The sequence below is a fragment of the Oryzias latipes genome, chromosome 12 (genome assembly GCF_002234675.1).
Source record: "Oryzias latipes chromosome 12, ASM223467v1".
NCBI lineage: Eukaryota > Metazoa > Chordata > Actinopteri > Beloniformes > Adrianichthyidae > Oryzias > Oryzias latipes.
Window position 1 is genome coordinate 15,012,790 of NC_019870.2, and position 27,576 is coordinate 15,040,365.

Sequence of the window (27,576 nt, forward strand, 5' to 3'; positions counted from 1 at the left end):
TTTGAAATATCTTGAAATGTATCATTTTCTTCCATCAGTGTACAAATATGCCATAAATGTTAATAACTTTATACATTTTACTTGCTAAATTAAACATCCACAAGTGCAAATTTTCTAACAAAATTCCAAAGTTTTCTTTTTTTTTTCCGGTTGAGGTCAAACTAAATATTGACTCAATTATTTTTTTAAAAACTGTAAAATGTCATGGAAATCGTGGAAATCCACTTTATTCCCCAAATACCTCACGAAACGTTTGAATTGTTTTAAAGATTTACTTACTTATTTAACTTATTATGTTAACTTATTATGTTATGTTACTATGTTTATTACCCGCTAAAACACAATTGAGACGAAATTCTTTTCTTTTTCTACCAATATTTTTCTGTCTAAAAATTACTAGGTCATGCAGATTCACAGATAATTATTGTTAAACAAAAATTGAATTTATTTATATCCACTGCGTATCTTCAAAAATAGGTTAACAATAATGGCATTCTGAACGGGAAGATTTATTTGTCTATTGATTTGTTTTTATGTCTCCACAAGAGGGCGCTCAAACACACCCTGTAAATAGATTATAATAGAATACTTAAATAAATAAATAATTCTACGATATAATAATTCACTACATCATCGCTATGTTTTCCTGCATCCTAAAAAGTCCAAATATAAGGGGAAAATATAGAGAAAGCACTACGAATGGCAGAAAAAAAGAGAAAATACACTGAGAATAAGCCATGACACCTATAACGATTATTAATTAGGTTTGATGTTGAAATTGAACATTTAAATGATACTACTCTAATGCAGCCGTTAAAACTCACCCATAAAAATAATTTCTGAAGATCAAAATATCAGTCAGATACATTTTTTAACATCACAAACCAAAATAGGAGTTTTTTATTTGTTCAGTCACTTATTTAAAGAGTATAGCAGTGTTCTCGTGTTGACAGTGGGAATTATTGTTGTCTTAGCTTTAATTAAAATATGCTATTCTTTTCAGAACTCTGTGTGGAATGTTTTGTAACTACATCTGGCTCTCTCTGCAACTTTTAAGCCACAGGCAGCTCTTCTGTGTGGCTGCTGTTGTTTTTTACCTGTCATTGGGTTTATTTCATGCTCGTTTAACTTTTGAAATAATGTCACAAAAAACATCCCTGAAAAAATACATTACATTACATACATACATGACATACCAAAAAAAGAAATACAGTGAATAAAAAAATATATCCATATGCAATACAGAACTGCCATTCACACCTTAAGCTATCTAATCACTAAACAGCTCACAAAATGACTATAAACAAAGTACCATTCTGCAAGAGAGTTCACACACTTACTGTACTTACATAGAGTAAACCTTTTTTTCCCTATTTTGTTTTATTGTGTGGGTGTATCTGTGACCTGTGTGTGTATTACCCGGATGTGTCTGTAGCCTGAGTGGGAGTGCATGTGTGTGGGCATGTGTTTGTGTACATGATGGTGCATGTGTGTGTTGTGTGTCTGTCTGTAACGTAAGTGTGTATGTGTGTTACCTGAGTATGTGGATATATTTGTGCTTTTTCACATGAAATTGGATGCTTTTAAAATTCTTTGCAGTCTTTGTCACGTCATTTCATCAACTTTTCATCTTGATTACTTGTGAACATACATATTCACATGGTGAGGTTTTAAATCCTTGTAATTACAGGAAAAACGTTTTAAGCAGTTGTTTGCATCTGAACAGGAATTGTTGATCTCATGCTATGGGCTTTTAGTTTTTTGTTCCCCAGGTTTACAACTTTGACCTTGTTTGAACTTTCCAGGACCTTTGCGTGCACTGCCCACTGAGTGTTATTTACGGATTTTCTGATGCTGAACTTCCTGCTCCCACACTGAACAAAAGAACTCCCTTACATTTTTAAATACGAACTCATCCGTTTTCCATTTGCACGTGTTTTGCAGAAGTTTCAGTTCTCTTTTACATTCATTTCGTAATTTATCTGTGTAAATTCAAGCTTTACAGCTGCGACTTAGGTTAATAAACATTTTACTGACCCCTACAGGAGGATTCTTTGTACAGAAACTCACTTCTGAAAAACAGTTACCCTGACACTGACATGCTGATAACGTTGCGCAACAATGAGCACGTTTTGACATGTGGATGAGCACGAATGTAATCATTAGTTTGGACTCAGTTGCCTTTGCCGGTGTGTTGCATATGCATGACTTATTATTGTTTGGTTGATAATGGAAAAAGCTGCATCTCATACTTGATCTCTGTGTTTCTGTGTGTGTTTGAGAGAGAACGCCAGAGAGGGGAGAAAAAAAAGTGCTTTGAAGCTGCAGAAAAATCCAGGAGTTTCCTGTGAACAAGCCCAGGCTATAATGTGACCCAGGAATGTGCATGTGTTAGTGAGGAGAAGAGCGTCTCTGCAGTCAGTCTCTCTGCTGCTGAGAAGGTTTTTAACATTGCAGCGGCTGCTTTACATTTCTGATTTCCAGATTTGATCTTTTTTTTTATTACTATTTGAGAAAAAATCTGAAACTACAAAAGATACTTTCATTTGAAAAATGAAAACTTCATCTTGTGTTCTCTCAGATAGCTTTTAAACATCGAGCTACTCTGCTGTAGAAGAGCAAGTAGTAGTAAAAAAAAAGTCCAGACGTGTATTTTGTCAGTTAGAGGAGTTCTTCTGCTGCATCAATAAGGATGGTTCATTTTTGTACTTCACACTATCTGATGTTGTTTACCGCTCTGTGGAGCCTTGCCTGCCTTGGATCACTGAGTGCATGGACAGGCGTCATTGGAAGCAAGCCAAAGGACCAGTTGGACCCCAATGTAAGAGACTGGGGGGACTATTCAGACCTCCCTCCAGGAGTTGAGCATGGACTACGATTGGAGGAAGACAGAGAAGAGGGAGACAGCAGGGGAGCTGCAGGGTCAACAAACTTGGCTCAAGAGCTGGATTTTCTGGCTGACTTTGCAGGCAAGAAGACTCAAACTCATTCAGCCAGTGGATTGTGTTTATGAGCCCATATGTTTACATTTAGTGCAACTCCGCTGTGTCATGGCAGGTAAAAAGAGGCTGTGGGTGATAACAGCTCCATCACACAACGACCACTACCTCCGAATGATGGAAAAACAGTTAGAAGATATGGACCAGGTCATGTCCTAAAATTTATTACTCAGTTGTTGCGTCTATGCTTTTTTTTATAGATAAGTAAACAAGTTTTTTCAGCAATGGAAATTTCAATAGTTCACCTCTTATAGGGGTGGAAAAAAGAATGCAAGTCTCACTCTGTTTTCCTTTATCTGTTGATTCTCCACTCATCTCTCTCAGAAAGGGCTGAACTGCCGTCTAGCAGAAAGAGATACTTTCATCATAACCATCATCCAGAATGCCATGATGGAAGGACGCATCCAAAAAACCACTCTTCAGGGGGATGCCACAGTGGAGAACCTGGACCCTGACACAGTTTCCAGACTGCTGCACTACCTGGAGCTTGCCAACCAAGTAAACATTTTGCCTAGATCAACATTCTTTATACTGATTTTTAGGTGTAAAAATGTTTTATTGGATTCTGTTGTTGATTCTGACTTCTACTAAACATCAACCATTTCAGGATCAGACTTTTACCATGTTGGTCATCAAGAAGAATCTCCGAGTTAGTGAACGTTTTCCCTACCCGGTCCGCGTTGAGGCAGTTTTGGAACTCATCGATCATTTTCCATTGAGGAAACTGGAAAAGATTACCAGAAAAGGATCTAACTTAAGGTTAAGCACTGCAAAACTTTACTTTTGTGCATATTCATTCTTGTTAAAGGTCATCATGTTTTCCCTATTACGACCAGATTTGACATTTACTCTTTTCAAATGAGGAAGTATAGCTTCTAGTTTATGTCCGAATTGCCTCACCACTTTCCTAACCCCTAAAAGACTTTATAGTGCGGGACTTTCCAGTGCCCTGGATTTTAATGTAATTCAGACACAAGCTTGCAACTTACTTTTTAAATTCCATATACCAAATATGACTTCGCCTGTTTGCTGAAGTAAAAACCTGACAAATATCAATATTTTAGGAAGACTATGAACCCACCAAGTTTTGATAATGAAACCTTTGATGATTTATAAAAAGAAACAGATTTAAATAATTTGTTTTTCCAATGAAAAACTCTTAAAACACAATGCATTGAGGTCTATGTTCACCAATCTAGCGAGCCCAGTTTTTTCCAGTGACTTCTAAGATTCTGGATTTTAGAATTGTAGATTCAGACACCCCTACAACTTGGCAAATGCCCTGCATAGTGCACCAAGTAATGAGTAGCAAGGACATTTGGACACAACCATAACCTTGTCTTAAGGTTAAGTTTAAGGTATTTAAATAGGATTACACAGCTTTACTTATAACAATGAGTAAATGAGGATAGAAAACATAATGGGCCAAACCGCACATCTTTCCTTAAACAAACAACATATTAATGATTAATGAGGATTAACTATATCTTTTTGCATAGAGGACCAGATTTGGAGCGGTAAAAATGTGTGCAGGACTAACATTTGGTCGAATTGTTACATAGCACAGAATCCAAGTGACTTATTTAATTAAATTTCTTTTTTTGCAAATTCAATTTCTTCTCCTGGAACAGAAATATATCTAAAGACATTCAAACCAAAATTACAGTGTATTTCTGATTTGAGGACCAGAAATAAAATAAAGAAAATGTCTGTCTGAAAATGAAAAACTTTTGTCAACATTAAATCTGAGTTTATATGAAATTTTATATTTTCAAGAAAGTGTACACACAGTTCTTAGAAATGGCTGGGGGCTGCATATTATTGATTTTATGCGGGCCGGTAGAAATTTGAATGCAGGCCACATTTGGCCCATCGCTGGACTTTGGCTAAACCATTCAATTGACATGTTTGTTATACCTTTTCAATAAAATAGATGATTACATAATGACTTAAATATTTGATTAAACTTTCAATCATCAGCATTAAGGATTTTGAGTTACATTTAGCGATGATAAATAGTTTGCATGGAGATCTAAATCCTGGCCAGTGAATATTTAATATCTACGTATGGGCAAAATAATTTCTTTTACTTTTTTTCTTTGCTGAATTTTAATATTTGAAAAAAGTTTTTAGGTCTCTTATAAGAACATAACTCCAAACTTTACTTTCAATGACTTTTCTGTATCAAAGACACAGTGTGGAGAAAATATTTAAATTTTTTTGTCTGTTTTAGGTGCAAAAGTATAAAGAAGAAACTTGTGGTGAAAAGGAAAAAGATGAGGAAAAAGATTGTAATGTTACCTCATACACGAGGTAACATTACGTCTGTGGTGACGTTGCAAAGGAAAGGCCCTGTGGACAAAAAAGCCGCTCTGAAGCATAAGATCCAGGACATACTGAACGGTCGTTCCAGGTTTGTTATTAGGAAGGAGCCTGACGAATCTACAAAAGGAAAAGAATCGAGCAACAATGACTGGCCCACTTCTCAAGTGCTTAGTCCCACAGCAGGTCCAAGGAGAAGCAAGGAGGTGGTAAAAGACAGGTGCCTTCTTTGAGTTTTCCTTAAAAATCGAGTGGTGTTAATGTTCTGATAGAAATGAAGGTTTCATGTCAGAGCTGGATAAGCATCTGTCATTTCTTTAGGCCCCCCTCCACTGTGGAAAACATGAAGAAAAATCGAAACACACAAGAAAAAGTCGAGCCAGGGGTGAAGGCTGACATTCAGGACAAACAAATCTCAAAGAAAAAAAACAAAAAGAAGAAAGGAAAGAAAGGGAAAGGAAGAGGAAAGAAGTCCAGCAAGGAGGCAAGTGAGGAAGACAAAGCAGCTCTGAAAAAGCTTCTGGAGAGTCTAAGAGGGTCCAGACGCCTGTTGGTGAGTGTGTCTGTACCTTTTATCTCCATCTGAGGATCTCCTTTCTTAGATGCACAAACCTCATAAATGAACACGCTTTTGTTTTTATCTATAAGCTGATCTCAACACCTAGCAAAGATGCGACGCTGTATGTACAGCAGAGTGAAGAAAACGAGAGGCAAAAGTGTGAACTTGCTATCAGGAAGATCACCGTGGCAACTGTAGTGGGCGAAGGACGTGAAGCCACCCTCACACTGCAGCACCATCAGCTCAGTGAGTATTGAATGTGTAAAGTTTTGTATTTGAACATTTCTATCTGTGATGTTTACAGTGATGATAGATATTTAAAAGATTTGTGGAGAACTTGAAAAGAAGACAGGATTTTTTTTCTTTGTCATCAAGCATTACTACAAAGAAATGTGCCATTTCCATGCATCACAGAATCAATTAAAACATAATCTACAAAAGTAACATGATGAACAATCACTGATGAAACCAAGATATAAAGTATAAGCCCCTTAATGACTGTTTAAGGGTTCAGATGTGGGTTCAAGTGTTTTGCCCTGCTGTCGGGGCCAACTATTGATCACGTTCCTGGCTCAAATCCATGAAATGTTCTGTTTTCTTTCAGAGTCTGAGCCCCCCCTTAGTTACCAACCGAAGGAGCTTTCCGATGCAGGTCTGGTCTCTTTGTTGAGACAGGAGCTCGGCATGTCGTCTGCTGATCTCTTTTCAATGACCGTCACTGATTATGACATCAAGCCCAAAGTAAGAGAGTGTCTGAACTTCCTTAGTATTTGGATGTCTTCTGTTTGCATTTCAGGCATTTTTTCTCAAGTATAGTTCCACAGTTTTGGTCAGAAAAGGAAATTCAATTTCAGATCTTCACTCTGTTTGAGCAAAATCATTTGGAAGCATCACACAGTTACAGAACTTTTTGCTTGGTGACAAAAAAAAAGCCTACCTATGAGACAATTTGGAGTCTTTTCTGGCTAGCACTTCTTCAGATTTAAACTATGTTCTATTTTTTTTTTAAGTTTATGCTCCTTACGTTTTGGCTTATTTTGGTCCTTTGGGTTATCAAGTGTAACTTTCAAGTTATTTTGGGCACATTCATTTGTAGGTTTAGTCCAATGTGGGTTCTTTTTCCTTGATCATCTACATCATCTGTCAAGTGCGAAAGCTCACTTAAGCCTTGTAAACCCTGCTCCACTTGAAAGGGAGAATGTCTGAGTTCAGATGAACTTTCACACTGACCAAACTAAGCTTATGTGCAAAGGAGACAGACTCTCACCAGACCAAACAAACGGATGTGGAAGTGCTCTTCAATGATCCAGTCTGAAAAAAAAAACTTTCTGCCTTTTGTGTTGTTTTCTTTTCTTTTAATCTAATATCTACTCTTTCCTGCAGACTGTCTTTGAGGCTCCTCCATCAAGCTTAGCGTTGTTTGAGTACATAGACAACTTTCCTTCAAGACACTCTGAGAAAGAGAAAGAAAAAACAAGTCATCCTGTCTGTTCTGAAGACGTGCCAGCACCTGCTGTTCAGAATTCACTTCTCAGGTAGAGTTCACCTCTAAACACTGAAGCGTAATTTTACAAAGAAAAAATTCTAAATAAATACATAAAAATTCTGCTTCTGGATAACAATTTGCAAAACAATGCATCCATATTTCCTTTAAGCACATAAATTCCATCCAACATTTTTTTCATTGTGTATCCTATTTTAATTTATATTCTTTGTTTCAAATGTTTCCTAGCAAAAAAATTAATTATGATATTTTCTGCATTTCGTACTTGGAGTCTAACAGTAAAATTGTATTAAGCTTGGCGCAAATGTTTACTTCAGTGTCATCTGCATGCGTGTGCTTTTTCATCTTTTGTTTTTTTTAAAGGGAATATTACAACGAATATGTTTTTCAAATGTAAAGCATTTGAATTTGGAAGGCAGTAGGCTTATTAAAACTAAAAAACAACGAAGGAGGATGCTGAGTACCTGCAACTGCTACTGATGGATGTTGCTAAAAAATAAATATATATATTTTTTTGGACCTTTAAGGTTTATGTCCAAGAGAAGACTTCTGCTGATCTCAGCTCCCTCTGAAGATGACTATTCTTTCCAGCAACAGCGCTCCGCTTTCATTGGACAGGAGTGTCACCTTGGTGAGTAGCTTCACAATCCTTGCAATGTGCCTTTTGCAGGCATCAGTGTTAAAAATGGAAACACATCTTATTATTGTCTTATTATTACTACTGCAGAATTATGAAAACACATAACTAAGTAGTCATAAAAATCTATTGTGATGTCAACCCGTGCTTAAAAAGCCTCTAAACGAGGAAGAATACCCACAACAGCCTCTGCAGCTCCTCCTGATGAAGCACTGCTTCTTTCCATAGGTATTCGCCACTTTGCCCTGCTAAAGCTTTTTGGAAATGGAGAAAAAGCTACAGGAACTGTGGAGCTATTTCCCCTGAATGGTAATTAAATTTAAAAAAAATTCTTACAATTTAATTTAGACTTCAGCTTTATAAATATTACTTTAATTAAAAACTTTAGTTCAGACTGTTACTGTGATAAAAAAAAAAAAACTTCTTGACAGATTAAAACTCTGTATTTTCACAGTAATGTTTTCAGTGCAGCACTGACCTTTCGCTGCATTTATAGGTCACAGTCAGAGCGAAGTCGAGCCCCTTTCCTCCGACACGGTTAAAAATCTGAGGGAGCAGCTGAAAATAAGCAAAGACTATTTCAGTATGCTGGTTGTGGGGAAAGATGGCGATGTTAAAGCCTGGTTCACGTCGCCAATGTGGTCCCTGGACAGCATCTACGACCTGGTGGACTCTATGGAGCTTCGTCTTCAAGAGGAGAAGCTCCAGAGGAGTCTGGGGATCCACTGCACTGAGGAAGGAGGTACTAGAGGCAGCGAAAGGGGGCGCTACCCTGGATATAGTGAAGAGGAGGAGACACACTTATACCAGAAATGAAAGTATCACGAAAACAACACAATGAACTTAAGCAAGTATACTAATTGTGTAATAAATAAATAAAAAGGTGCAAATGTTGGAAAGCACAACAAGGAGTTGCTTGTTTGTGTATGTGTGCAAAAGAGAAGAAAAACATTTTTACTTCAGAGTTTTAGTTAAATGTTTGAAATTTTAATTTTCTCATTTGGCTGAAGGCTGCAGACTCATCAGTAATGAAAACAACATTCATTAAAGTGAGGTAAAGACTTTTTGACTTTGGAACGTAGGAGTTTATCCTAATAGTTGTTATTGTTCACCTTTCGGCTCAGCCCTTCAGGGGTCGCAACAGCGAATCAGCTTTCACTGATCTACACAGGTGGTTTGAGAGAGATTTTTACACCTGATACCCTTCCTGATACAATTCAATTTTACGGCCCAATATTACATCAGTATATCTCAATGCATGGGCATGCAGTAGTTGTACAAGAACAGGAAATTAGTCATAAAATTCAATATATAATTTCTAAACGAAACTAAATACTTAGCTTAACTGGGTGTCCCTGCCCTTTGACCCTCCTTTTATATTTTATCCGGGCTGGGGACCTGCACAGGGAGACCTACACTGCAGGGCCTAATGCTCAATTCCGATTTTTTGAAAAAAATCTGAATTTTTTGCAAGGCCGTCCACATTTTCAATTAAATGTGAACTTTTGTGATCTCCGGTGTGAGCGTGAAATGACCCAGAATTGACCCGCATGCGCAGAAGAGTATTCAACAGTGAACGACGTCACTCGTTGTTTGCAGAAGTAGCTAACGTGAACAATGGATGTCAACAACAGTGTTGTCAACAGCAGAGCTCTTTTTTCTTTATTAAATTCATTTTCACAAAGGAGCCAGCACAATTACAATCTTCTCATTTTAAAAAGGCATTGGAGCCAGGATCGTCTATACCCACTGTAGTGGAATGGGGATGTGAATGTGCTGGGGCCCCGCGCGCGTGTGTGTTGAGAGATGTTTGAGCACGTGCAGCGCTGGGGGGAGTGGGGGGAGGGGGCAGCGGAAGTGTGTCGGGTGCACGCATTCGTGTTGTGTGTTACAGTGGAAGGAGATAAATAATAAAAGAAGGCTTCCCCCAGAATAAATGCTGTTGACTCTTTATTAACCCGCCTTGGAGAATCTGAGGGTCCGAACGGGGAAGTGAACCCCCAAGGAGGATCCGCCTTCCGCCCTGGAGAAGGTCTCCCCCACGCTTCTGACCACAGTCGGAAAGGGGAAAAAAAAGTAATCCCTGGAAAGGTTTTAACATCACGCTCGGCCATTTCGCTGGAAATGTTTTCAAAAACCACCCGGTTGCGATAAGAGCCCTCGAGTTTGGCCTGAATAGAGCTGTCACCACAAATACGAATCCAATCGGTGACCTCGCTTCCCTTCCACTGACTGGTCTCAGCAGCATCGTCCGCATTGGTTGATGTTTATGACATACGGGTCAGATCCATGTGGCCTGGCCTTTCAGACGGCGGTCGCACTTCAAAAGATCGGATACGTATCAGATTCAGGACAACATACCCAAGTGGCCTGGGTCATATTTAAAAAAGATCAGATCTGTGTCACTCAGACTGTCATGAAAAGATCAGACACAGGTCGCATAGGGGCAAAAAAATCGGAATTGGGTCGTTTTAGCCTGCAGTGTGAACGCAGCCCTAGTTGATCCAACTAGGGCTAGTTGATCCAAAAAAGATAAGACTCATCTTAAAAATTAACGTTTTTAAGATTGAAATTGGTTTCATGTTTATAAAATATCTACAGATTTTTCATTGAATCCGTTTCAGGAAATCATTTTTTCAATAATGCAATTCAGTTTAAAACAATGGTTCTGTTAGTCTTAAATGTTTTATTATTTGGGGAAAAACATATGAAATAAAATTGTGATTTTGTGAGTCTGAAATATTTTCGAATTACAAATAAAAAGGATTCATGTTATTGTGAGGTTTTGAACACCCTACCAATGCACTGCTGAACAATCTAACAAGTGCTGCAGGAAATGATGAGTAAAAGGGAAAAAAGAATTAGAAAAGGAGAAAAAAGGGAAGCACCAAGTAAAAGTTTTATTCTTTAAGTGTGGTCTTTCTTATGCAATAAATTGTTTTTTTCTTTTGAGGCTAGCCTTATCATACCTGACCAAATTTTGTGGCTTTTTAGACTTCCGACTCTCTATTGCTTTACACTTAAAAGGCTTCGAAGATTATGTAGAATCCTGCATATTTTCTTCACGTTTCATAATGAAAGAAACATATTTTCCTTTCAGTGTACACTGTCGTTACCAGGAATATAATGTCACTGTGTTTTGTTTTTGTTTTTTCTTGACCAACCACTAACTGAATGATCTTCAGTTATGAAAGGGGAAACTAGCTGGGAGTTTGCCTGGGATAGGCAAATGTGGGAGATCAGAACTCACAGATAACATACACGGTGGCACCTACATCCAGAAAAAAACGCACACACCGGCAAGAGAGGAAGTGGTCATTTGTAGACATATGCTAATGTCACAGCTCGAGCTGAAGTTGACATCCCCTCCAGGGTAGCACACGCAGACTGACACACTCAGGGTTTTCTCTGTCGCCCAGTTCTCTCTCTCAGTCTGTCAGTGCTTCACTCGCCGTGACATCAACAGAAACTCACACAGAGGGACTGAACAAACAGTCCACCACTTCATCAATCAACCATTGAGGCTCAACAGAGGTATTTTGTTTCCCAAAGATGGTGAGTACATCTTCACAATACACGGAAAGTGTGTTGAGTCTCTGATGAAGCTCGTGGGATAATGTTTGAATTTCTCTTCTGATCTCATTTGTTTAAAAAAAATCCAATCTTTGGTGTTAACAACAGGGACATGGCATGTGTTTTATAAATAATGTTGATTCTAGCATTTACTTAGGTCACAGTAGGTTTAGTTAGAGTGATAATGGCGTTTTTGTTTTTAGTTACTGATGGTTAATCTAAAAATTGTAGTTTTTCTTTTAAAGTAGATTTCTAATGAGGGTGTTGGTGGATCACTTTTTTATGTCAACATGATTTTTTTATATATATATGTATATATATATATATATATATATATATATATATATATATATATATATATATATATATATATATATATATATACATATCTTGATTCGCAGAATGTTTAAGGATTTTAGAGGTCTTCGTTGACTTCTTTTATAATCACCAGAAGAAAAAAAAACAACAGGGACGTTTCTGTTGGCCAGCGCCGTCATTCTTCTCAGTTGTTTCAACATTGATGTGGTTTGAACTGCTTCCTGTAAGCTTTCATGTTTGTATTTGCAGCAAAAAGTCACCAGTTTTGCTGCAGATTTAAACTTGAACCCATGCATCAAACTCGCCTGAGCTTCACTTAGTCAAAACTGAGCAGGTCATATAAGTATATGCGTATATGTAAATTTGGCTGGTGGTAAAGCAGTTTCTACACTGTTTTGCCTTTGGAAATTATTTTCCATAAACGACTTTGTTGGTTATTCAAAAATTTCAAAAACTTTTGTGCCTGCATATTTGGAGAAGTAGAAGCTGCAAACCCAGAAAACCGGTTAAGTAATTTATAGTGCACTGTGATGAAGAAACAGGTGTTTAATGTAAGAATTTATTGTTGTGTAATCTTAAACAAAAAAAAATCCCTGGAATAATTAGTGTGGAGTTGTACATAGTTAAAAAACCTCATACTCAGGAAAAAACTGACAATATCTAGTACTTTCAAAGTCACAACTTGAAGTTTTCTGAAGATCTCAGGGAAAAGTCATCTATAATTAGCTAAATAGTTCATCCAGTACAGTCCAGGGAGGAGTAGCCAAAAAAGGCTTTTACTTTGTGAAATTATTTGTTACAGTTTTTATTTCAGTTTTTTGTTAAGTATCTACTGTGTCACAAATAGAGGGTACATTTAAGACCAACATCAACTAAGATTGGATCTAAAATGCATAATGACCCTTTTCTTCTCAATATTTAAATTCAATCTTTTCCAACAATCTTTAGCCTCAACATGACACAGTCTGAAGAACTGCCAAAACGTGAGAATGATCTAAAAGCAGAACACTTCCTCTGAAACAAAGTAAAAGCTATTTAATGAATACCGGTATACGGGTTCTGCAACCTCCAATACCAAAAGCCCCTTTTGGTCCAGTTTCTCACTGACCAAAACCACACAGTCACTGTTCAGAAAATTACACTTTTTGTATATTTTTGAGACCATTGGGCCATTTATTTTATAAAATATACCCTTTCAATATTATTGAATTATTAAAAATTTCTTTTTTTTACGTTTTGACAGCATAACGTTTCCTTCAAAATAAAATACTCCAAGTCAAATTAAAATCCTCGTGTTGGAATTGATTTACTTCAGTCAAAAATCTAATCATACATGGCATTTTCTATCTTTACGATTTTGATGTGCCGTCAACCTTTTTCTTTTTTTGCATTCAAAAAATAAAACTGACAACACTGATGGAGAGCCCAATTTTTTAAATTAATCTATACTTTAAGATTATTTTAATTTATAAACCACTCGTACCATTATTATTTTCTGTTATCTGACATTTTAAAATTCTTGATATAAATGACAAAAAAGAAAGTAACTAAAAGAAAGTAACTACAAATCCTTTAATCCACTGAAGCATTTTTCTGCCAAAGAGCCACAATAGAGGGATGAATGAGCCATATGTTGCCATATTGCAAATCCCTGATGTAAAATCATGGAAGAGGTTTAGTCAAGCACATCTCCAACTGGATATTTGACTTACTCTGATTGGAAAACCTGAAAATGTTGCGTCGAAATGCAAACTCTTGAGTTGTACATTAACATCTTTACCTTATTGGTAACTGAGTGACTTTCTTTTAATGTTGACTGTCTAAATATGTCAGGCTTTAGTTTACATGTAAGCCTTTCCATTCTACCAAAAGCTTCACATTTGCATTTGAAATGTTGTAGTGTTCCCTCACTTTTACTTCTGGGCTGTGGAGAGACAACAACTGTCTTATCTCCACTTCCTGGTTTGCTGACTGACTCTAACCAGTCAAACCAGTCTGATTAAAATAGGTGTGGCTGCTGCTCAGTTTATCCATTGGGAAATTTTGTGAAGGCTTCAGCACTGAGACAGTCGAAATTTTCCCTCTGTTTCAATAATTCCAGCTGTCAATGCTACATTTTTACATGGAAATGATTGGATTTTAGAATATTTAAAAAATAATTTCCCAGCCCTCCTTTGTTTTCCAAATGGTTCCATCACTTTTGTTTCCTTTTTTTATGTTTAAAGACTGACAAAGTACTGTACATAAGAGTTTAAATAAAAAAAAAAGATGAAGGCATCCATCCTTTTTTTAAATCAGGCAAGTTTTACGTATCACTAAAAGACGTTTAAAATACCTGCAATATGTAAATGCGGTTTAAACAACACTGGAATATTTTTGTCAACTGAAAAAGACTAGCCAGGAAGTTGGTCCTTACACGTTAGAGAAGTGTTTGTGTGAGGTAAGCTATAGCATGATATGTGTATTTGTCAGTGCAAACAAGTCTGCAGTGAACACTTCCATATTTTGATGTGACACTATATAAAAAGCCTTATTTGATCTCCCCTCTGAGGGGAACTGCACAACCCTGTAGTTTGCAAAGAACAGGGTGAAAATTTACTGACACAACTCTGAAAACAACTTCCCCTGCAAAGCATTATTGATTTGTGCGAGCTGACTATTAATCTTTCTGCTGTTTTCAGCTCAAAGAATGTGAGACTAATAAAATAGTATGAGATAATTCAAAAAGAGTTGGTTTTAAAATCTAAACCTGCCATATGTTTTGTTTTATTCAACTCATCAAAACGTGATGTCATTCATTGGTATCACCAAAAGAATCTCGTTTATTGATTTTATTTTCTTGTTTATATGAGCACTGAAAACATTTTCACTGATAGATTTTCTCTAAGGCATTATACTGTACAGTGAAGAGAGGGGTCCTAGTTTAAATCCTGGATGCCTGGGTCTCTTTGAGCAAAGTTTGCGTCACTATTTTAAGATCAACCTTTGGAAGTGCAGTTACAAGTTGGCTGCAGGGGTGAGTGTTACAGACTGATGAGACTCTACATTGGAAAAAGAGAGTAAAAATAATTTTAGTTTATAAAATAAATAAAAAATATCCCAATCTGTGTTTTTTAAACTACCAAAAAAAAGAATAATAAGACTCGTTTAAAACTGAAAGTCAGTTTGGTTCTGTTTCCTCACATTACAATTTAGTTTACATTTCTCATATACATTGAATGAATGAATGAGTAATTCTTTATACAATAATGCTTTCTGGGCTTTTTGTCTTTTCAATAGTCCCTTTTTTTTCGTTCTTTCAGAATCAAAAGGCTGATGTCAAGGCCATCATGGCTCGCTTTCAAGGAGGGACAAGCTTTGACGATACGTCTTCCACATCAGCTGGAACTAGCAAACAGCCTCTGCACTCCACCCCCTCCTCTGGTCCACTTGTGCAGAAGAAATCACTTTTTGAGACCCCCTCAAACACTGGTTCTTCCAAACCCCCTTTTCTGAGAAACACTGCACCCAGTGAAAATGATTCTGATACACGTGACACGAGCAGACCCAAAACTACCTTAAGCAAGTTTTCCAACACCCAGGATGAAACCTCACCCACCAGCAAGCCTTTAACTGTTCTCAAACCCACATTTGGGAAGCCAGCTGCTGTAAATTCTGCTGAAATGAAAAGTCCTACACAGAAGGTTCCCTTCTCCAAGCCCCCTGTCATCTCCGTGCTGTCTGAACCCAAACTTTCTTTTCCAAAACCCTCTGTGTTAGCTACCTCCAAGCCTAGCTGGGTGAAAGAAGATAGCGTTGAGAGTACACCAACAAACACAAGCCCCACAGCACACAAGTTACCCGGTGTGCAGCAAAAACCCTTGAGCAGCATTGGAAAATTACGGCAGCAGAATGAGGATTCAACAGGAACAAACACAGAAACTGCAAATAAACCCTCTCCCGCTCTAAGCACGACTCCGAAACCCATGACCAACTTCAAGGCTGCCCACAGCCTCTTCAACAAGGAGAAAGATGCATCTGAGCAGACAGACAATGGGGCAGCAAACAAATCCCTGGGTACCGGCACTAACTCCAATCTTCAACCAAAACTTCCCACCACAAAAAAGCCTAGCTTTAAGAGGTCATTGAACCCCTCCCAGGTCAACGGAGATGGTACAACAGGCCCCAAAATAAACCCCCTCCCAAACTCTTTAGCTTTGGGTGCAGCCCCTGCCAAACCTAACCGACCTCCCAAAGTCAACTTGGAGCCATTTGAACAGGGTGCTAAAAGTTCTGAAAAAGGTAAGTGAGCGAATAAGAAGCACAAACCCTTTTCACCCAGATATATCGACGGTTAAAACCACTGACTTTAGAGGGGTTTTTGTCTGTTATAGTTTTTTTTCCACCTTTCTTTTAAAAATACTCAAATGTGTGATCACAGGTTCACACCCATGTTTGGCTGAAGTTACTTCTGAAAGCAAAGACTTGAGAAAGTGCAGCTGGTCCTTTTTATATCTTAATGTCGAGACATTTAAGACTTTCTGACAGAAATTTCTTTCTTTCATTATAACAGGCTAAATTTCAACAGACTTTTTATTCTTATTTTTTTACAGCAATTCAACTTAATAGACAATAGAAAGCATGATATCCAATCAACTTCAGTATATTCTTGCAATTAAGAAAGGAAAAGGCAAGTTTATATATAAAATGTCATTTATTTTGAAAAATGAACAAATGAGAGAACTGATATTGTGATTCAGCTTTGCTTGCACCAGAAAAGAAATTGAAAAGTATTCAGTTTCATTGAAAAACTGTAACTCAAGTGCAAAAAAAAAAAGTCTAAAAATGTGCCTTTTTTTGCAAGGATAATGGTACCTTTCCCCTTGTGATTTTAAAAGCAAGATGTCAGAACTCAGAATACGGTAACCATATTAACCCACAAAGAAATATATGCAGGGAGCACAATTATCAACTGAAATACATGTATGTAAAAGCATTTTTTTTTCAATTATTTGCCTTTCTGCATTACTTTCCTCCTGGCTGTATTAATGAGAAAGTTCTGGACAAAAGATTTACTCCCTAAAAGGCAAAGCAGCTGGAAAACAAAGGGTTAGAGAGGATTCCTCAAGTCAGAGTTCTGGCAGCCACCTGGGAGACACATGAGGTCGCAGAGGCAGGAATATCTCAGCTTTCGGTCCAGATTTTGCACAGTTTTTGAGGTCTAACTTTAGCTACTTTTTTGTAGAGCTGATTAAAAAAGGACTTGAGTTTCCTGACTCTCAATGAGGAACATGCTCCTCTAAATGTGCTGTCTCAAGGTTAGTTCCTCTGATGCTGCACAGACTTGTACTGTGCAGTTGGTGCATTTGAGAAGCGACAACAGTGTTTAGTGCTGTTCAGTCTAAGTTTAGTGGCAACCCCTAATCATAGTTTAGATGTTCAGATCAAGCAAGAATGCAGCATTAAGTTTTAGTGTTGGTGCTGTGAGTTTAGAGTGCGTCTGTTTGAGACTCATCAGAGACACAGCTAGTCAGGGAATCAGATAAAACACAGAAGTGGCAGAGACACGCTTGCTTCCTCTATTTGCTTTGACTAAGTTCCCCGTCCAGCTTTTTTAACCTCATAGGGAAGTGAGTTCCAGCAAACAGAAACCATTTTAGATTAAAAAACACATTTTTTTTTCCAAATAAAACAGATGCATATTTCAGATGGCTGACATGGCAGCACTTTTGATGTTTTTGCCCACTTATCAACGTTTAATTTTTTTTTTTTTCAAATTTGCAATGTTGTTTTTCCACTTTAGCCGGCAGGAAATGCAGAAGTGTAGCAACAACAGCTAAATACTTGAGACAGAGTCCATGTGCTGCTTCTTATGCTAGCTTGGGCCTACAGAAGTACCTAAAAGGAAGTTAGTCATTGCCGATGAACCTGACCTGTGAAAGGAAAAATTTGATCTCCAATGTTCCAAACTTTTATTCACCTGAGAAAGAAGTTTTCTATCATACTTCCTCTCATCTTTATTACAAGATGCTGAGATATGACCCAACTTCTCATGCTGATCATGCTGCTGGAGACATCTTCCTCTAGCCAAATGGAATGAGGTGCATTGAGGCATATAAAAAACAAAAAAACACAAGTACCACAATTTAACAATTAAACCAAACACTCGCTTTCCATAATTATATTTGAATTAGTAAGAAAATCCTTTGAATTGTCTCGAAATGGCAGACAGAAGTGACGCCATATGCATCTCTTCATATGGCGTGCTTAAATCTTGTGTCAGAAACATTACTGTAGTCAAGCGTTGTCTCACCCACCCTGCCACAATGTGGGTAATAGGAAGCACTCTTTTTTTTATTTGAGGGAACTTTGCGCAGAAAGTGCATTGCTATGTATATTAAAAGCAAATGGTTGGTGCAATAAAGGGATGTGGATGTTCCCTCTTTCTTTATCTTACTCAACAGGTCTTAGCAACAAATCTTCCTCTACTGCAATTTTGGCTCCTCCCCTTTATTCCACCCAAAAGAAGTAATTTCTGCTGTGTTCTCACCTTTCAAATGCTTATATAAAATGTTCTGGTCAGAAAGGACAGCTGTTTTTGTTCTCATGTATGCGATAAAAACCTAATTCAGCAGAGTATGAATCTGTCTTTATTCCCAGTTTTGGAGCAGGATTTTACTATCTCCTAAAAACCTTTACATACAGAAGTCAGTGGAACAAATGGACAGCAATTTAAAACCAGTGCTTTTTGTGTTTTTTTTTTTTTTTTTCAGTCTCTGATTTTAAGAAACCTGTCGTGCCACCTCCTGTGCCATCTCCTCTCACAAACCCAATCAGCCCTGCAGTTCTACCTCCACCTCCATTGCCCAATCTGCCCCCGAGACCTCCTGAACCCACGTGAGCTGCACACAAGCACAAGCATACCATTAACTCCTGTTTGTACTGATTTTATTTAAACAAAACTACAGTAAAAAGAAGTTAAATGTAATTTTTTTCAGTAGGATCCAGCAAGATGACATCTATGATGATGTTGATGGCGGTCCTCCACCTCTGCCACCATCAACAGGTTTTTCTAATATTTATGATTTACCTCCACATGATGATGAGATATTTACATATGAAGACGAAGGCTGCCACCATGTTTCAATTTTAAAGTCAGTTCTTGAAAATTAGAGTTAATTAATAATAATTCATTAAAATTAATTGTGTTCACCATTCCATGTATGTAAAAACACATTTGCCATACATCCAGGCAATATGAATGTTCTTCAATTATGGTTATTGTCTTGTAATTTCACTGTCTTGTTTTCGCTCCTCAGATCACCCAAGTCTGAGGGCAAAGGTGAGACATGCAGCAACAACAATAGAAAGCATTCAATTTCAGTAACGCACACATAAAAAGCACAAAGTCGGCCTTCAAATATTTTTTAGTTATTGAAATGATTATTATAGTGCCACAAAATAGTAGGAAATATATAAGATGTTTAAAAACTGTCAAAGATTATAAGTTAATATTATGTTTCTGTGATAATCATTAGCATCAATCTATAATCTGTTTTTTATGTAAGAAAAAATGAAAGTTTTTTATGCTAAGGTTTTTATTTATTTACCTAATTTTGCATCATTTGTGCCCAGGAGAGTGACGACGAGGAAGGAGAAATGTATGAAGATCTGGATCAACGATGGTCAGTAAACCATCAGACAGTTTATGTCAAGATCATTAAGTACTGAAACTCTGTGTTTAGTTTTTCATCATAAATGCACTCGATTCATTTATACTTTTGTGTGTGGGTTCAAAGAAGTGTAATGTTTATATTAAGAAATGTTTTACCTTACTGCACCCTGGTGGTAGGTTTACAGCACTACACCAACTGAATCCCTTTATCTTTAAACTTTAATCCTTTGTTGTTGTTGTTTTTTTCTTTTTTGAAAATAATTTAAAAACAAATAAGTAAAATTAGTTTTAAAATTTTGATTCGTATTTTATCTAATAGACCTCTTACCTCGTTACTAATTCACCTATAAACAAATTTATAAATTTGTATCCAGTCTTTTTCAGTAAAAAAAACATTTATTTTTAAATGGCTTACCCCTTCGACTTAAAACAAACTATATAGAGAGCTTACTGGTACATATGTGAAGCTGGAATTAACATATTTTAATCTTATAGGGATGAAAACAGTCAAGACAAGAAAAAAGATGACAAGGAAGAAAAAAAGAAATTGGAGGCAGAGAAGAAGGAGAAGAAGGAGCGTCAGAAGAAGGAACAAGATGCCAGGAAGAAGTTCAAGGTAAAAAAAAATGTTTAAAAAAGAGTGTGACAGAAAGAGTTTGACATATGGTTCTTGTGTTTTGATGCCTTGTACTGTGTACGTCAGATTTCGGGAGACATAGAGGTCATCCATGAAGGAAACGCACTTGTGGACTGCAAAGGCAGTAAGACCGACCTGGCCCTGAAGAAGGACCAGCATCTGGACATTATTCGTGTCATGGGAAACCCAGAGGGAAAATGGTTGGGGCGGACATCGGATGGGTCAAGTATGCTCAAAGCACACTTTTGCCTTCTCTTTCCTCATTTCTTCTGAGGTAGCCATAATATTCAGCGAGTAGCTTTTAAGTACATCACAAACTGAGGTTTTGATTGAAAAAAAGTTCAGGTACTGTTCATTGTTAGTTAACAGGTCCTTTACACAGCAGCAGTCAGTGAGAGGAAGTTCACAGAAGACACAAGCTGAACTTTATCTTCTTTTTTCAGTTGGTTATGTAAAGACCACCTCGGTTAAAATAGACTTTGACGTCCTGAAGAATATTCAAGCTCCACCAGGGTTTGATCCAGAAGTCTATGATGACATTGATGTGATTTCACCTGAAACTGGGTAATCCCACATACTAAGTTTATAAATTATTGTCAAATTTTACACATTTTTATTCATCATGTTTATCCTGTTTTTATCCAGAGGGAACAAAAAAGCAGGAGGTAAAAGTAACATTTTAATAGCTTCATCAGCTTTTAATTTCATCATTCATAAAAATATTGAATCTTCAATCATCTTTTTTAATTTGTAGTTGTCTTACCTCCACTACCGGGAGACGAAGGAGGAGAAATATACGATGATGTGGCCGATCCAAACCTGGACATTAGGTAGGAACTGTGACAACATTTCACAGGAAAATTCATTTTGGACTACATTTACTTTAACTCTGTTAAGTGCTCATCCTTGGAAGATCGACCTCAAGGAGTCAAACTTAATCCAAAAATGAAACGCTCATGCTCGGTTGGCTTTCCAGTTCAATCGATTCCAAGGCTGCTGCCCTGAAGCTACAAGGTTTTCTGCGGATGTTTGACCGAAACAGACGATTTTCCAGCATGAAAGTGTAAAAACAAAACCTCTGTTGTAAGACTGACAGCAAATCCTCTGTCCCTCCTTTGTTCATCCCTAATCATCTGGCCCTTATTCTTTATTTGAAGGCTCACATTATAAAACCTTTGGATTTGTGTTCATCGGGTGATTTCTCCAACTCTTTATCTAAACCACGCAGAAAAATCAAAAATTGCTGCAAAAACTAACTCTTTTGGTCTCTGTTTGAATGTATGATTTCACTAATCTTCACAGGATCATTTCTGCAAACACAAAGGGATTAACAGTTGTCTAACAAATAAAAAAACTACAATAAAAAGCATGATCAGATTTGGAAATTTAGATTATAACTCTGGCTCCTTCAAAATCAAAGATTTTCGGAACATTTTCTTAATTGCTGTTACAACCGTAACTCTAAAACGTCGTTCTTTTCCTTCTGTCCTACCAGACTGCCTCCACCCAGCCAGTTTTTAACAGAGCGGAATTCAGGTAACTGTCTTATTCATGATTCAGTATTTTGGAGGTTCAGTTCCTGGCTTAACCGCCCGCCCCACGTGTCAAGGGGCAAGACACTGAACCCCACGTTGCTCCTGGTGGTTGTGAGCTGGCGCCAGTGTTAGGCAGCACAGCTGCCATCAGTGTGTGTACGTGTGCATGAGTCAATGACAGTGACTGCAAAGTGCTTTAGGCCTTCAAAAAAGGTTGCTATATAAGTACATTCCATTTACCACAAATGTTTGCTAACCCTTTTTGTTGAATTTGACTTCAAATGCAACAAAACTGGATGTAAGTCATGTTGCAAACTTATGTTTGTTACCCCTTGTAACACAGAAAAACCAGGGGCAATTGATGAAGAGATATATGATGATGTGGACTCTCATACTGCACCAGCGCCTCCTCCCCTTGTCAGGTAAATACGGACATTTCCAGTTAAGTAGTTGAGAATCTGCTCAATTTCAGTAAATCTGAGTATTTTTATTTTTTTTCATGTATGTCTGTTCACCTATCTAGCCTTCCAGGTCTCAAAGGAAGAGGCAAAATTGAAGACGTGGATCCAAAGAAACAGAAAAAATTCGAGAAAGAGGAGAAGGAGTTCAGGAAAAAGTTCAAAGTTTGTTGTTTTAACCCTTTTAACCAAACATTTCACTTTAAATGAAGCTGGAGTGAAAATGCTGTCTTCAATGTTTTCTCAGTATGAGGGCGAGATAAACGTGCTGTACCAGGTGAGTGTGGCGGCCACACTTACAAACAAGAAGTGGGGAGGAAAAGAGTTATCATTAAAGCCCGGGGAGAAACTGGACGTCATTGTCAAAGCGGTGGATGACAAACTGATCTGTCGGAATGAAGATGGGAAATGTGAGCATCCATGAAAGTCACAATTGATGAGCATATATACAATGATTTCAAATCCTTTGCGCTTCTGAATAATTTCAAGTCTTAAATCTGTATTTTACAGTTGGTTACGTTTCAACCGCTCACATTATGGAGTAAGTGCCACAATCACACACGCCTTGAAAGAAACACACACATCAGTATCCAATGTATGTATGTCTAAACTAACGGGTTTCATTTGTCAACAGTGATGGAGAAATATATGACGACATTGGAGGAGAGGGTATGTTCATGTAACCTTTAAAGAAATAGTCGAACTAGTATGTTTTTTTTATTTGTTGCATTTATTTTTCAGATTGCATCTATGACAACGACTGAGAGGCATTCTGCTCTGGCACATTTTTTTCAAAACAGTTCATTCATGTGTTATTTATTGTGTGTAATTAAAATGTGTACACTAGGAATTACGGTACTGTATATTAGCCTGATGATCACAGTCAATCAGTTACCATTTCAAAGACATATATCAACCTGAGATTGTAGACAGCCTAACAAATTCCTTGGAACAACAGATTTTGAGTTTGTTTACATAAAGAAATGAATTAAATTGGATACATGCAGCATCTTAACCAAGGGAAAACACTTGTTGGGGCAACAGTATTTAAATATTTCTTTATTTTCTTTATCTTTCAAGTTTATTACAATTGCTAACATTTAAACTTTCAACATTTTTCCCCTATTTGAGTTTGTCAAGTTTTCAAAATAAGAGCACATCTAAGAGTGGGACAATGAAATGCTAATTTTCGATCCAAATTTAGTAGGAAGAAGATTTAAAAGAGACTTCTGCTTTTGCATTATGGAACCTTTTTATTAAATGCTTTTCGTTGTTTGTATTTTTAAATCTTTGTCAAGCTTAAAAGCATACAAGACACACCTGAGACATAAGAAAATATGCAAAGATGAAGATTATTGACACTTTCAACACTCCAGTAAGAGTCCACACCATCGCAGAATACTATTCACATCATTACTTTCCAAACAGATAATATATACTCAGAACATAATTTCAAAACTGAAATAATCATGGAAAAAGGAAGAGTTTATGTCAGATTTAATCGAACCAGTTTGTAAGTAAAGTTTTAAGATTGTGAAGAAGTGCTTTTGTAAAAATATCACAATTTTTATTTGTATTTTGTAACATTGCTAAATGTATAAATAACTGCCATTAAAGCTGTCCTATTCATTTTTCATGTGATTTTTTCCTCTTTTAGTGATAGCATTCTTAGTGATTGACAGTAAAAACTATTGTAAAAAAAATTCCTAACTAAACTGGCTCACAGTTTTAAGTATCTAATATATACGTAGTCTAAAAAGTTTGTTATACTTTCAGTTGGAAATTGTAATCCTATCATTTCATTGTAGCATTTTTGAATTTTCAGAGAAAAATATGTGGACTGAAACTTTAATGCTTTAAATGAAAGTTATCATTTTTTCCATTGCGTTTTCCAAAAAAAATGTGAATGCATGGATTAGAAAAAAGCAAAAGAAGCTATTAATACATAAAGTGCAAAAAATAAATGTAAGCAGTAAATGTATTATCACTGAAATAGTTCCTGGTAGTGTGGAGTAGTGTGTGCGTTAGCATGGTGAGTCTGAAAGCCACTGGGATGAAACATTTAAGATCCATGAGTACATCAAGCACAAAACACCTACCTTAATGAATGCCCCATGATGGAAGTGGTTGATATCAAAAATTTCTTCCAATGCCAAGAAAAGGCTGGCCTACAGGACACCACATAAGCACTTATTCTGACTGCACAGGAGTGGTAGGTCCAGATCTACCACACCAGACAACACCGTAGGCTGTGCATTCTGGTCCCCTGAGAGAGCAAAGACCCTGTGGGGACTTTCAGATACAGACTGACAGGATGGTAAGAGTGAGCCAACCTAACACCAACATGGTGGATAAAGAACAGAGGAAAGTTGTGTTAAATAATAATTTCTAGAGGAAATAATATGAGAAACTAAAAATATTGCCATAAAGACTGTATGAGCATATTTATTTGAGAAAACACTAGCACAAGGATTTTCAACGTTCAACACTTAAGAGAGACATTTAGGTTGATTTCTCATTGACCACAAAATCTGATTTCACCCCTTAGAAAAATAAGACACTGAACTATGTTGCTGTTACTATTATGATCAATGTAAATAAAATGTTTTTTGTTTGTTTGTTTTTTTGTTGTTTTTATAGCATAAACAAAACATAAACATAAAGATACCCCCCTTCCCCCGAAACATTAAATGGTTGATAACTTTTGACAGAGGTTTACAAGGCTTCCTTTCAAAATAAAAGTCAGTAGGATTTTGAAGGAAAAAAAATCCCACATAATTTACGTACTTCCGCTCCTACCGGAAGTATTGATCAGGCAAGAAATCTTCCATCATGGTTCCTCCTGTTGCAGTGTCACCGCTTATAAAGGTATTAACGCGTGTTATTGTTGTTATTAGAAAGTATGTTGATAGAGAATTGAACGGTGAAGAAGTTTAAATAAACTCGATTATGTCTCTGCACATACAAATGTTACGAACTTTCTGTTCCACCGCAATTATTCTATTAGCAGCAAGCTAGTGCTGGATGTGCGCTAGCAATGACATTGAGACACAGATTAGACGTTTTCCCCCTCAAATAAGAACAATTTAAGATTTATATTAAAGGTGTCAACATTTTCTTTCATCTTTCTTATCCTTTTACTGTGACGTAATTTATTTTTTCAATAACTAGTAAATGTTAATATATAGTCTATCTACGAACGAACGAAAGGTCATGATAACTAACTGGACAGATTCGTTGCCTCTTCTTTTTCTATGTCTTTCTTCATTAATTGTCGACCCATCTGAGTTACCTTATAAATCGGAATAAGGAGAAACGTTGTAATCTAGTTCTATGACCTTTTGTTGTTTAGAAAACGCATTACTGTTGATGAATTGCAGCTTTCTACGTACGTCCGGGCCAGTTTTGTTGCATGTTAAAACCGCATATAGCCTTATAAGTAAAATGTTTGTTTATTTTTTTAGTTTTACAAGTCTGGGTATATTAAGTTGTTTTGTTTTATTTCTAGACGGCCAGGTGGTCCGCTCTGCTGATTGGGGTGATCTATGGAAAGCAGAGGTTTAGTAAGTGTGCGCATGCGTCTGGGATTGTTCATGCCACTGACTGATCACAGTCGAAGTACCGTACAGTAGGGCTGCAGGATTTGAGGAAAACTCACGATTTGCGATATTAGTGATCAATATTGAGATGACAACATAACTTACGATACATGGACAAAAAGCAAAACAACCAAAAACATAATTTCCATTTGCCTGGAACAGTTTAATTTAAATAAGAGTCAACATAACTTGGACTCCAAATGACCCTCGTCTACTTATGAGGCGAACATCTAACATATAAGATCTCCATCCGATTGGTCAAAATACATACATTGATTTTTTATCTTTTTTTTTTATTTGCCTGACCTAAAATAGGGGTGTAATATTCAAAACTAAAATATTTTCCAATGTTTTTTTAAGTTTACTTTTTTTTGTCCAACCAGCCATTCAGTCATTCATTCAATCATTAATTCGTTCACATAAAAAACAAATCTGTAGAATTAGGCTTTTTTATGCTGTGAAAACAGTGTGTGACATTAGTTGCCTGCCTCAGATCTTTATATTATATCACAAGAATTCCAGTAAAAATGTTGAAAGGCCTAAATATGCATACTTTTTTTTTGTCGAGTTAAGCTCATAATAAATGAGTTTCTGACTCCTCATCAACTGCAGCATCTTCTCTCAGCAGAGCAAAACAGGTAGTGAGTAGCATCTTAGTAGACGTTTTAGTGTGCAATGACCAGCTGTGCAGGGGAAACAGTCACTGTTTTTCCTTAAAGTTGTGAAGAACATCAGTTCTTGGATTGAAATTACTTCAGAATAAAGTCCTCCTTTATTGAAGAGTTGCTGTCATTGCTTATGAGCACTCTGTTATGAAATGTATCATTTAAGTCTGTTAAGTACAAGTATTTATTTAGTTTAACATATTCTATCCTATTGGAAAAGTCCTATAAGATTATGTTTATATAGATAATTTCTAATAGTTATGACTTTGAAAAATAGAATGTTTGAATTGAGTTGCTTATTTAGTTAAATTTTTAATTGATGTTCAAATATTTGTATTTCTATAAACATAAAATGTCCAAAATGTTTACAAACAAGGTGAATTTAAAAAAAAAATGTTTATTTAGCAATCAAAATACATTTGCCAGTAGATTAAAAATTTGGAACTGGTTGTGTTTTTCTTGTTTAGATTACCTGAAGCCGATCGCTGAAGAAGAGCGAAAGGTTGAGGAAGCCGAGAAGAAGGCCAGAGAGGAGCAGGAACGCATCAACAAACAGCTAGCAGAAGGTGCCACAGGAACACACACATTTGCACAGTTTGTCTGTTTCTTTATAAGGTTTTTCACCACTAAAACCACATTTTCTGACCAAACAATAAGCTTTAACACAACCGGTTTTTTTCTTTTCTGCTTTTTCACAGCAAATTCTGACACCATCCTGAAATGAAGCAAATCTGTAACCTGTGCTGAGATGTTCTCAGATGAATAAAAACTTCAACATTTTTCATTTACAAATGTGTGCCTGTGAGTTCATTTGGTACCACAACATTTACACTGAAACTTTTTGCGTCTAGAGTGGGAGAGAGTGTGTGTTTTTTTTTTTTACACCTGTCCTTCAGTTGGAGATGAGCCCGGAGAACAGCATTGTTGTAATCCCAGCCTAGTATAGCAGTAATCCTAGGATTAGGGTCAGGGACCAGTAGTAGAAAGTGCAGTGTGGACAGAAGTTATCCTTCCATGTGTGTTGTGTAATATTTTACCCTTCATAATGGACCCCGCTTTGTAGACGACATCAAAATAGCTGGGTGTTGTTATTGGAAGTTTTTTGTATTTATACAA

The 27,576-nt window shown here is 36.8% G+C and overlaps 2 protein-coding genes and 1 long non-coding RNA gene across 5 annotated transcripts; all 3 read left to right on the plus strand.

Annotated features, from left to right (window-relative positions):
- Positions 1 to 2,381: 2,381 nt before the first annotated feature.
- LOC101169051 (coiled-coil domain-containing protein 80) lies at positions 2,382 to 8,959 on the plus strand. The gene is made up of 12 exons (XM_004074953.4): positions 2,382 to 2,969; positions 3,058 to 3,146; positions 3,324 to 3,497; positions 3,607 to 3,758; positions 5,233 to 5,541; positions 5,643 to 5,874; positions 5,970 to 6,126; positions 6,485 to 6,621; positions 7,264 to 7,415; positions 7,912 to 8,015; positions 8,250 to 8,330; positions 8,518 to 8,959. Exons 1-12 carry the CDS (start codon positions 2,693 to 2,695, stop codon positions 8,835 to 8,837), a joined length of 2,184 nt encoding a protein of 727 aa, XP_004075001.2. The 5' UTR covers positions 2,382 to 2,692; the 3' UTR covers positions 8,838 to 8,959.
- Positions 8,960 to 11,374: 2,415 nt separating this feature from the next.
- fyb1 (FYN binding protein 1) lies at positions 11,375 to 23,825 on the plus strand. Of its 3 annotated transcripts, none has more exons than XM_011481867.3 (19): positions 11,375 to 11,576; positions 15,215 to 16,193; positions 18,665 to 18,788; positions 18,890 to 18,957; positions 19,211 to 19,233; positions 19,527 to 19,576; positions 20,062 to 20,182; positions 20,270 to 20,429; positions 20,647 to 20,767; positions 20,849 to 20,868; positions 20,958 to 21,033; positions 21,180 to 21,266; positions 21,699 to 21,739; positions 22,082 to 22,160; positions 22,262 to 22,361; positions 22,444 to 22,606; positions 22,707 to 22,737; positions 22,831 to 22,865; positions 22,938 to 23,825. In XM_011481867.3, the coding sequence occupies exons 1-19, from the start codon at positions 11,574 to 11,576 to the stop codon at positions 22,958 to 22,960; spliced, it is 2,304 nt and encodes a 767-aa protein (XP_011480169.1). In that variant the 5' UTR covers positions 11,375 to 11,573; the 3' UTR covers positions 22,961 to 23,825. The 3 variants fall into 3 exon arrangements, with proteins under 3 accessions (XP_011480169.1, XP_004075002.2, XP_011480170.1); XM_004074954.4 differs by having other exon boundaries at positions 18,893 to 18,957; XM_011481868.3 differs by lacking the exon at positions 21,180 to 21,266.
- Positions 23,826 to 24,954: 1,129 nt separating this feature from the next.
- LOC101155702 lies at positions 24,955 to 27,248 on the plus strand. The gene is made up of 4 exons (XR_909706.3): positions 24,955 to 25,064; positions 25,705 to 25,759; positions 26,928 to 27,026; positions 27,159 to 27,248. It is a non-coding gene; the product is annotated as an uncharacterized LOC101155702 (long non-coding RNA).
- Positions 27,249 to 27,576: the final 328 nt, after the last annotated feature.